Source organism: Poecilia reticulata, linkage group LG22 (assembly GCF_000633615.1).
Source record: "Poecilia reticulata strain Guanapo linkage group LG22, Guppy_female_1.0+MT, whole genome shotgun sequence".
Lineage (NCBI taxonomy): Eukaryota > Metazoa > Chordata > Actinopteri > Cyprinodontiformes > Poeciliidae > Poecilia > Poecilia reticulata.
Window position 1 is genome coordinate 15,397,673 of NC_024352.1, and position 12,208 is coordinate 15,409,880.

Sequence of the window (12,208 nt, forward strand, 5' to 3'; positions counted from 1 at the left end):
TGATGGGTTTAATAGTCAGGGAAACCACCTTTGATCTCTACCTGAGGACCATCAGGTCTGACACAGATTCTATCGCACACGCTTTAATGCATAATAGTAAAGTGGTCACAAGCAGTCCTTCATCAATCTTCTCCTGCAAGTCAGTGTCAAATTTATGTTGAATATTCACACCATTTTTAAAGCATGTTTTTACTAGCTTACCAATACGAAGTCTCTGTCTTTGCTTTTAAATGCAGGACATATCAGTACTGTGGTTTGTTCAATAGCGCCTTTAAAAATATGAAAAATGTGCATCTGTTTCCAGCCTCCACTGGGTTAATTCTTTATTTTTCTCTGTGAAATAGTTTAAGCTCAGTCAGACTGGGTCCGATGTTCATTTGTCGAACCACACTGCGCATTCTGTTTCTTCCACTTCACAGATATAATGTACTTTATGTTGGTTTATTCCAGTAAATCACATTCAGATTTGTGGTTGAACTGTGGCAAAATGTGAAAAGTGAATTCTGTGTTTGTCCTTCAGTGTAGCTTCAAAGAACCAAAACTGTCTGAAATTACATTCCTCTGGCATCTTTTGATCTTTTTTTAAACCCAAAGAAGTTTTATCTTGATTCATAGTGTCGAAGTGATACAACTACAACTGAATTATGATTTAGTTTCTTCTATTTGATATCCAGTACCATGGTAGGGATAATGAGTAATTATGTTGCAATGCTAGTGCTCCACTCACCAGGGAAATAATAGCAAACACATGCTGAACTCAACATACGAGACTGTGCATGTCATTTAGCATCTTTTTTTTTTTTTCTTTGCAAGACAATATTAATCTGCTGACACAAACACCAGTTTGTTGGGGAAGCATAAGAAACAGGAGCACTGTCTGTGCAGAAATCAATACTAAAGATGGCTGCCGTGGTACCAGCCTTCTTTGATTCCCATCAGGTCCTGCTTTATCACTGTTTCATTATTCTGGAGCTGGGTGACATCACAGGATCTTCCCTGGGAGAATTTGAGGCACGCAGACTGTTGTCCAGTTCTGAAAGCCTTCCACAAAGTGTTTTATGGGTCTTTCTGACCACGACCACCGTGTAATTAAAAGGCTGACTCATAACAGTGAGCTGCTACTAATTAGAGACATGTTGACATAAATTACTGTAATATATTTTACTGTGTTTATTAAATGACAAAAGGCAGAAAATACAGCTAAACACCACGCGCTGCTGCCTTGCTGTTTTATCTCGGGGAATTTCCCTAACCAAGCGTTTTACTCGTCCTCCCAGTATCCCCCACCAGTATGGGTTTTTTCTGACCTTTCATTTTAATTCCCAACGTGTGACTAACTTCTCTCCTTGACCTAAAAGCTGTCCCAATTTCTCCCGGTTGCCTCCTTGCAGGCAGAGCTGCTGACCGGCTACTCGGTGAATAATGTGGAGGATGCTCATCACGCCGCGCAGGAGCTTCTGAGGCGAGGCTGCACGGCAGTCATCATCACTTTGGGACCCCAAGGCTGTGTGGTGCTTAAGGCACAGGATAAAACTTCGACACATGTGCCATCTACTGCGGTCAAAGCAGTGGACACAACAGTAAGGAAAAGACACATAGTTATATGACTTGTCATGTGAATGGATTTATACCTCTCGGAATTTTTTTTTTTTTTTTTTTCTTAAGTCATAATGTCATGGATATTTTATAGTTTTGTCATTTTGAAGGAAACTATACATTGATAAATAAATCTTTTGGTTTATACTTGTTTCTTATTGTTCTCTAAAGATAAAATAAGATTATTTATCTTTAGAGAACAACTATTATTATTTACGTTCTTCTTGATAATCGGAAGTTCAAATGGGACATTTTAACTGCATTTCTTAAAAGAACTTATTTAATTATTCAAAAGTACAAACTAAGCCTTTTACAGTCAGTTTCAAAAAATGTGATCAGTAATAAAGAATCATAGTAATGTTGAATACATATTGAAGAGAACCTTTCTGAGTCAAACATCTCATATAATAAACGTGATCCGAACACAACAGCTTCACTGTTCAAATGGTTTTATAGGAAAATTATAGTATTATAGTATTATTCAGAAATAGGCCAAAATTAACCCTTTGACACAGCTCCTCTGTTTCTATTGGGGGAGTTTTAAGTTGTTATAATCAATCTGTAGAAACATCAGATTCCTCTTTCAGTTGATAGATCAGTTTTAAAAGGATGCAGTCTTATTTATTTTATTCTTTTAGTTTACATAACTGGCCTAGTCGGAATGGGGTCTATAGTATTCACTGTTCATCTCACTGAGTTGGAAATGAGAAGTTCTAAACTTTTTGCTCGGTGGAGAGAAACAGTATGAATCTGTAAATGATAGACCATCATACAAACCCAGTTGTCCAAGATGAAATGAGAAAATCTCCACCTCTACATTTCCCTTTGAGGTCAGGACTGCCATCTGAGCGGACAGCTCTGATGTCTCCTGTCAATCAGCTGCAGCAGCTCGTTGAGGTCTGCCAGGTCTCTTTAATTGCAGGCTTGTTCATGTAGAGTTGTGCAGGTGTATATTTTAGAAATGCAAATTACAAAGTGAGTCTACTAAGTTTTTTTGCCCACTAAAAAAGCTGTTTTTTATAGTGCCAAATAAACAACCTGAAAAAAGTTTCTCCTTTGAGGTTAAGATATTGCCGATCATCCATAATTGATTTTAAATTGTTGTGTTTGTGCATAATTTTATTTTATTTTTTTTGGTTCCTAACTTCAAAGTTTGATGTGTTTTTTTTAAAGATTTTATGTGATTGACCAACACAAAATTATGTCAAAAATTGTACATGACTTTGAAGATTTTCTTCTCAGTTAAAAATCTGAAAAGACATGTAGGTTTATTCATCCCCCCTCAAAAAATACGTTTTAGAAATGAATGCAACATGTTTTTCTCATGTGGAGAATTAATTTTTTTTTCTTTGCAAGACAGCTCAACTCTGTCAGATAAGATGGACACTGTCTTTGAAAATCTCTTTCCAAGTTTTGCCACATATTCTCAATTGGATTTATGTCTGGACTTTGACTGGGCCGCTTGGGGTTGTCCTCAAATCTTTGTAGCTACAAACTTCACATTTCTCAGTTGCTCCATCCATCTTCCAACCAGCTCTGTTCATGGTCTCTGAACCTGCTGAAGAAAAGCATCTTCACTGCATAATGCTGCAAACACCATATGTTGCATCACGGACTGCAATATTATAACCTAATCCTAACAATTAAAGACAACTGTTTGCAATGAATTTTATTTAAGAAGACCAGATTATGAGGAGCTGAATATAAGAAATCTATTCAATCAGTTTCAATGATATCCTCAGCAATAACTAAGGGCACATGAAAATTAAATAATCAATTTAGATGGGAACTGCTTCTTTTTAAATTACTGTAAGTATTGTCAGCTCTGAGCTTAGCTGTTTTTAATATTTCCACAAGTATTTCAGCACAAGAGTGTACTGATGCTTTCTACCTAACTAGGAAAACTAAACAATTAAATGGAAGACTTTGTAGTTAAGTTTTGTGACTGTCATATTAAGAAATCTGACAGGATAGTTTATCCTCCTAAGCAGGAAATCTTCAGATTCACACTTGTTTTTTCTGCCTCTTCACCTCAGACGAACACTAATCCGTTGCTCTGGTAGATTTATGTGTGGATGTGGTGACCACCATCAGCTCCCTCTAATCTTTAAAAGAGTCGTTGAGTCATTTCACACCGGCCTCTGTGGCTTGTTTTCGTCACACAAGCCTGGGCTCGATGTTTCCTGCCACTGAGGGTTTTGTGAGGTCTGCGTTGCACAAGCCAAGCACGTCATCGCACAGCGGTGTTAATCACATCTTCAATCAGACCTGAGAGAAAGGGGATTATTGTTTGTGCAATGGTTCAGTGCATAATACTTTCCTTTGGGACTTTTACTTTGCAGTCATTTTCTTAAACTGGAGCTAAACTTTTTTTTTTTTTTTTTTTTACAACGTACCGAGATGTACACTTAAACCGCAGCAGATATTGTGACAGAGAGGAAAAAGCAACAAATAAAAAGTGACAAGGCTTGCGTGTTCGCATCTGAAGTGTACAGCAGCATCTACTCGTCACTTTCCAAGAACTAACCCCCCGATTTCGCTCAGTCTGTTACCACCACTAACCCTCATAATGGCCCTCGAACCCCCCTCAGCCTCTCTGCCATGACTCACCTCTCAGGCCTGCGCCAGTCAGCAGAAAGCTGCGGTCGGGCCTGCTTTCATGCCCCCATTACCCATTTCTTCTGTTCTTTGATAGGCCCATAAATCTCATTGTGTTTAAGACTTTTGGACATCATAATCCCTCTTCCAGTAAGTCCTCTTTTGTTTTTGTTTTGTTCGTTTTTTCACTGAGGCAAAAAATTTAACAGGTTGTCACTCACTTGTCCTGATGATGCAATCTGCTTGCTGATGATTATCTCTTGCAAGACTGAGAAGCCTTTTTAAAGAACTATTGTGAAGTATAAATTCAACTACGAACAACAACTCGCTGACTCAGCTGCGGTTTCTCGCAACTTTTGACCAGGCTACTGTTCTGCTTTGCACCGCAGGTGGCACAACAAACTCTAATCAAAGGGAAAATTTGGTTATTTTAAAGAGCAAAAACATGGAGTACGTTATAAACTGTCAATATCTTCAGGGTAAGGGGAGTCAGAGCAGTCTCTGTTTGGAGAATTAGAGAAAACTCCTCATGAAAGAGTCGAGTTAACAGCATAAGAGTGCCAAATCAAGCGTTATTTTCAACCATCCAAGCAGCTGTAGAAAACCACAGTATTATTGTTGCATTAGTTGTTGAAACACTCTTTTCCCCCCAATCAAACGACTTCATTCTGTTGTGCTAAGTGGCTGGGTTATGGACAGATTGTAGGGTTCTGGGTCGTTTTATTGCAGAACTACCAGATAATTGAAACACACAGAATTATCCTTTCCTAAATCAGTCTGGAAGGGATTTTGATCCATGTTTTCAAGAGTCGGTGTAAATCCCGTTACAGATGAAAAACTGTACAGTTGAAAGAAGATTCACTCTGACTGCTATCTACAGGAGATGCTGACTGCCTTTAACTACAACTCAGAAACACACTTCATGACAAATCTTTGAGCCTATGGATATTATTTGGAGCTCTTGAGTCCTTCCTGTCACTTAACTTTTCCAAGCATCTGTGGCTCTGTCTTTTTAAGTGCTTGATTAGAAAGTGACTAGACTTCCCATCTCCATACTTGAAGTTGCTTTACCTCTTATTTTCGTGTTTTCAACGTTCCAGTGTGGGTAATCGAGTATGAATGCATTTGCTGCCCTTCTCACACACTGTTTCATCATCTTCCCCTTCCGCATCTGTCTGAATAACACTTTACACAGGAGGAGCAATTATGGTCTGAGTCAGGGCCATGAATCTGGATGAATAACAAAGCAAGCAAATCATCCAACTCTGGGTCTCCCCCGTCGCCTTTGTCTCAAATTGAGTTCAGGTTTCCCTCGCTCAGATCAGAGTCTGGCCAGTTTCGTGTGGATGGAGCACAAACACTCACACAGAGCTACTTTGCTCCTGCAGGACTTGGGTGGGCCTGGTTTCCACTGCCCTGGGAGGTCCAAAAGGTAGACAGTCCTGTCTAGGCCAGACATTACAGTAGTCCGGTGGGTCCGGTGAGGCCAATTGCTCCCAGTCTTCTCCGAGGAGAGCAGGATACAGATTCCTTCCTGGAAGACTGAAGCAAGGGAATACCTGCTGGTTATGGTATTTTGCCACATCATCATGCATGGTGGGCTGTACGTGACCCACCATCTGCTGCTCGGTAATACAGATGTCAGACCATACCTCTGCCACTTCATAGTCACGTCAGTCATTCTGGGTTGTTCACAGAAGAGCACAGAGGAGGGATCAAACATGTGAGGGGCCTAATTGGTCTAATTAAATGTGTGTTTGATCTCTGAGTCCTCCTCCCTCGTCACTTCAGAGTCCTCGGCCGAGTGCCACAGGAAGCTTCCAGGCGCGAAAGCCGATGTGAGTCACTGCTGCCCCTCAGTTGGTCTCCGTTCTCCCCGGGGAGCCCTCCATTGACAGAGGCAGTAAGCTAGGAGTTAACTGAACACAGCTCCATCTGTCACCCAGGAACGGCATGCAGGATCTCAGAGGGGAGCTGTGGAGGCTGGAAAGGTTCAGGTTTTTTTTTTAGTCTTTTCTTTTTTTTCTTTCAAATCTGCATTTTCTATAAGCCGTCCATCTTTAGTTCTCACTGGCGACTGCTGTGGCATCCAAGTGCTTCGTTTCTGCAAAGATCTCATGTCAGTCAAAACATGTGGGCGCATCCAGTTCTCTTCTGATTATAAAACTTCTCTCTCTGTGCTCGCCTTTGTCTGCAGCCAGAACAACAACTGCTGCTTGCGTGACATGTTCTGCTGTACTTCTTTATTGCAAGCACACTCTGTTGTGCTTCTGTAAGACGCTACAGACTTTTCGAAAATCTCTGGGGATTTTCAGTAGCTGCATCTGCATCCCATTGTTGAGTAAATTGTACAGAAGCTTCTGGACCAAGAAATCCATAGACATGTGAAAATGTTTGCACAACACTGTTAAAGAGACATAGATTTTTGTAACGTGGAAGTTAGACCGTAATGTATGATTTCAAACTTTTCCACCTTTATTGTGACATTATGTTGTGCAGAGCTCAAGAGAAAAACAGTTAGTGGGGAATTGCATATACCTACATATTTTAAGAACCCGTTGATTTACTGTCAGCATTAATTTCTCTTTTGTTTTCCAGTGATGCGGTTGTATTTACTGTCATATAGTCCTGGAGTCCAGATAAAGGCAATCTGGAAACCTTTCAACTTTAACTACTCTCTAGAGAAGTTGTGATAAAAATCTGTAAGTCACCTGGAAGCTTTTGGTCAAAAACTGCTCTGAATTTATAACAGTTTAGAATTTCATTTATCTTTTCAAAAACCTCCCTTTCAAATCATGATGCTGCCACCACCATGTTTTGACATTTTTGTTGCGTTTCACGTTGCTTTTGGCATTGCAGATCTAAAGTTCGAGATTGGTTTTATCAGACTACATCACATTTTGTCAATTGATTGTAGAATATGTTAGCTGGGCTTTTGTTTTCTTTGGAAGGGCAATCTTACAGTTTCGGTCTTGTGGTTTTCTCGCAGTTGGTGAAACATATAGTTCTTGTAACTTTATTGCCATACGGTTATCCAAATATTACTACAGGTATTTGATGAGAAATGATAGGTAAAAAATATTGTAGAGTCTTTTACTTTCTGCCTGGATGTTTGGATGTTCTTCTGGTGGAATGATGAATTAAATGAGTGATTCATTATAATTCTTCCACAGAACTGAATGATATACCGAGGAGATAAGTCAGTCAATAACTCAGTGTATATAAAACACACAGGAAACCAGTTATATTGGGCTGGAGTGGGCCAACCCTCCTGGAAAGCAGATAATTCTGAAACTTCCAAACTTTCTTGCAAACTTTCTCTTTACCTAAAGGGTCCAAATGAAAAAAAAACGTATTAAATCCTAAATCCTTCCTGAAATTGAAGCAAAAGACGTCATTATTCTTTAAATCGTGCCCGTAGCTGTTTGGTTGTTGCATTTTTAGTTCAATGACATAGAATATTTATTGAAATGAAGGAAATGAAAAGAGAGATTTTGACCCCTGGTCAAACCTTGCTAAATACGAGGAAACGCTTGATGGAAAAAAAGCATTGATTAATGAATGACTCCCAGTATGTATGAATACGACAACTTGGCTGGGATTCAGCTCCATGGGGAGTATTCAGAATTAACTGTGCTGCAGAAAAGTTCTCGAAGCACACTTTGTTAATCTCGTAAGCCTGCCATCATAAATTTCTACTTCAGAGCAGAGAAGAGGCAGAGAAGAGGCAGAGGAAAGGCAGCGGAGGTCAAGACACGACGGACGGGGCCGACCAATAACAGCATCACGGCTCGTCCGCAGAAAGTGCTTGTGTCATTTGACTGACAGGACTCCAGATCTAACCTTCGCCAAAGTGTGTCGAGGGCATTGGTGGGGAGCTGAAGGGGGTAGCGCTTGTCATCCTCATTGAGCTTCATTCAACTGATCCAGGAGCGTCAGATGCCAGTCTCAGTGAAGGAAACTTCATTTTTAAGACAGAGGAAGGTTTAATGCTTCTCCTCAGTCATTTAGGCTGGATTTTGATTCTGACAAAGTTACTCTTCTTAATTAAATTAATTTTTCCACTTCCTTAAAGTGGTGAATCAGTTTGTTTCCGTTTAGTCAGTAGCATTAATTCTGGTAATATATAACAGGCCCGTTTTTTTTTGTTTTGTTTTTTTTCCTTACAATGAGATATTCAGTCCACTCCGATCTCAGTTTGAATCTCTCAAATTTATTCCAGTACACTTCAGCAGTCAGTCAGGAAATGAGCTAAGATAGAAGACATGCTCGTACCCCAGGCTGCACCAGCTTGGACCAATAGCCAATAAATGTGCTGCCTGCTACCGCTACTGGGATTTAACAGTTGTGGTTTATCCGTTTTATTCTCTGACTATTAAGTTGTACTAAAATGGCTAATGGCCTACTTCCTTCCAGCTTCTGTAAAGTGGCAATTAACAGCTTTGAAGATTTTAAAACATACAGATACAGTCGTTTCTAGTTCCCAATATATCGACGTCGACAAGTTTCACAAAACGTCCTTATTCCATTATTCCATTATTCCATTCAACTCTTGTTATCTAGTGCTGTGCAAAAGTTTTAAACCAAGCCTTTAAGAATACCTGAAGAACTATTGATCAAAACCACTTTAAAAGATTACAAGAAAGTATTGCTTCTTTGACGGAAAGTGAAGGGATCACACTCAGATGAAATCTGTGGTGCAGCACTTTATTATTCCAGTTTCCTGATCAAAATTTCCACAATAACGTAAGACAGCATGCACTGCCAATACGCCTCTGATAAGTATGTATCAATAGCACTATTTATTCGAGTTGGGTACTCCTGCCAGCTCTTTATCTTGAACTCAGTTACTGTGCTAATGTGATAATACTTTGTTTTCCTGTAATATCTTTACAAGGTTTGGAGATATAGAGAGAACCCTTTGATTATTCCTTGTTGCACCATTGCCATGACCGAGTCCTGGTATCATGCTTAACAGTAGGTGGAAGGTGCAGTTTATTTAGCATATTCTGCGATTTATTTAGCATATTCAAGCATTTTCATTGCACTGAACACAACCTGGAATGTTTGCTGCCTAAAAGTTCAGTCTTAGTCTCATACAGCCAAAGCACAAAGTCCCAGAGTTCAACAAACTCCACATTTATGCTTGCTGAAGTAGGACAGAAGAGGCTTTTTATTGCATGCCTACTAAACATGTTATATGGTATATAGATGGTGTCCAACAGTTGCTATGGAAACTTGATAACTTCTTTGCTGCAGTTCTCTGACAGTGGGTTTTTACCTCCCTCACCGTCCTGCTCACTGGGTGGTAAAGGACGTGAGACAAACGTGGATCCTGTCCAGTTTCTTAAAAAAAAAGGCCTCTTTGTGGTGCCGTATTTATAATCAGGGGCAAACGTAAGCTAAAAATAAAAATGGCTTCAGATACTTTCCTTTAACAAGGTTTGTTTCAGGAACCAATACGTGTCTAACCTGTGATTTTATGAAAAAAATGATATTGTTTTAACATTAGACGTTAAAACTAAACCAATTTTATTTAACTTTTCAGCGTGGGATTAAGCGTCTGCAACAAATGGCGAATTTAGTTCACCGCGTTTTACACAACCTTGCCAAATATTTGTCCACATCCGTATAATTCGTTGTCATACTTGTCCTAATAATTGTTAGTATAGTATTAAAATATAGATTCCTTTTTAAATACCACAGAGATTTGTCTTTTAGCTAACAGAAACCTGTTCCAGCCCCACCTTGTCACAGTGTTAATAGACAAAGCCAGTTGTTTTAAAAGGGATTCGAATGCAGATTACTGACACGACAACAGGTGTATTAGACTGTGAATCATAAACAGGGCTGAGGTTAAATAAATAACTCTGTCACGATGACAAGAGATTAAGATCTTTTTGTTTCTGTGGTCGCATTGTCCAACCTGTCCTTCCCAACATGCTTTCCAGCAGAGGATTGCCCAAATCCACTCAAGTAGCATCCCAGTGTCAGCCATGACACATTTGCCTGGGAGAGGGTCCAGATCCGAACCACGGGGGCCGTCTCCTGCAAAGCCCAGCCTCCAAACGCTGGCTGCAGAGTGGCCTGGTCCAGCTGAAAGACAGACATAAACACTCCATGGGTTTAAACGTGGAAATCCAACGGGCCTGTGAAATGTTTCGTCTCTGATCTCACTCTTTCCAGCATCCCTGCACTCCACGCAGAGGGGGATGAGTGGGGCGGGGGGAGCGGTAATAACGACCTTTTAAATGTCAAATCAGCACCATTTGTAAATGCTGGGAACACAGAAGCTTGTCAGAACCTTCCTCCTCTCTGACCGGGTCACGATTGGTGGTTTTTACCCTGCCTCCTTGACTTATCCCCAGACAAAAGAGTTACTCTGAAGATGGAGGGGAGGGAGTGGATGGAGGGGGGTGAAGACGGAGTGCAGTGAACTCCTCAGAGCTGTGGTGATGAGTAATGGCATGGGCTTGTGAGAACCAGCGTCGGGGGGCCGTTTGCGGTTAAACATGAGCGTGTCCCTACATACCACTGCTCCTTTTCCCATCAGCGCACCCCCCCTCCCTTACACCAGACAGCCCCCTCCAGGGCGTAGACAGCACATTCCATCTTTATCAATAGAGCAAGATGGAAAAAGGGACGATTTATGAGGTAATACCAAAACTGCTGCCTGTTACAGTGAAGCCACATGTTTCTGTAAACAGTTAATAAAGCACCCTTTTTATTCTTCAACTTTAAATTCATTCTTTTTGCAAAGTCGTGCTGCCATATTTATTTTAATAATATATTATTATTAAATATTTCTGATATAATAACTTGACCATTTTTAGCAAAGTTGTCAGTAAAAATCAATCCATTATTAAACTAAATCAAAACTCATTTTTCAGTTTAATATTTAAAAATAAAGCATTAAATGGCAAGGTTCTCAATGATGTTCAGTGCAGAAAAAGCTGACTGAGACATTCTCTCCCTTCCTTTTATTTATTTATTTTTTTAGAACTGATTGTAGGTTTATAGAGTGCAAACGAAGGAGACAAATGCCACAGCACCCCCTACTGTTCAAGCCTCTCCGTTTTGTTTTCATGCTGTTAAATTTCAGCTTTTTCCATTTTCTCTCCTCTGAAAATAGCTGGTCTAAAAACGTTAAGTGGTTTTCTACTGCTGGTAAAATGTTTACACCACAGGTTTGTGCAAATGTGATGACTGTTGAACAGACGCTCAAAGTCCATCGAGAGAAAAAAAAAAGTCCTGAAGGCATCCTTTGTGTGATTTTTAATGTAGAAACATTACATTTGTATGGGGGAAGTGGTGTGAAAAAGAGATTGTACAAAGTGCAGAAATCAAATTAATCCATTTTCCAATTTAAAATACACAATTAATCACTTTAGATGTGAAAAGCCCACATCACCTCTTAGTAATTTACAGTTACTGTTGTGCAATGTGTTACTATATGTAAAGAATTAACCAAACTGAATCATATATTCTTTTATTTTTCAGTTAACAGTGGCATTATTTGACCAACAAACATTGAGCTTTACTGAAGAAGAGTCAACTGTAATCATTTTTTTTACATTTATATTGTATAAGATCTGTCTTTATTTGAAGCCGTTTACATGCAACAATAATCACAAAAGTTTTGTAAAGATTAAAGGATCTAAACTTTGCCAATAAAACATCCACAACACCGGAGGCTCCACGTTTGACACAAACATGGAGCCATGTTCATGTTATTCACACCACCTTCTCAACAGGTATCCTTTTTCTGAACTGTTATTCTGAAATTTTGAGGAGCCTGTGTGAATTGTAGCCTCCGTTTCCTGTTCTTAGCTGACTGTGGTTGTACCTGGTCTGGTTTTCTGCAACTGGGACCCATCAGCTTCAATGTTACACGTTCAGAGATGGTGTTTTGCATCTCCCGGTTGTGAGGCTTGATTATTTGAATTTGACTTATTTTCATCTGACATATGATATCAAGGTTTTATTTATTTTTTTCACACAACTGCAGCTCAGT

At 39.7% G+C, this 12,208-nt stretch overlaps 1 protein-coding gene across 1 annotated transcript in view; it reads left to right on the forward strand.

Moving 5' to 3' along the window:
* The window catches only part of rbks (ribokinase), a 35,358-nt gene that overhangs the window by 21,718 nt on the left and 1,432 nt on the right, over positions 1–12,208 (forward strand). Inside the window, exon 8 of the mRNA XM_008399674.2 lies at positions 1,392–1,580. Within this exon, the coding sequence (XP_008397896.1) occupies positions 1,392–1,580 (189 nt within the window). The remainder of the gene's footprint in view (positions 1–1,391; positions 1,581–12,208) is intronic.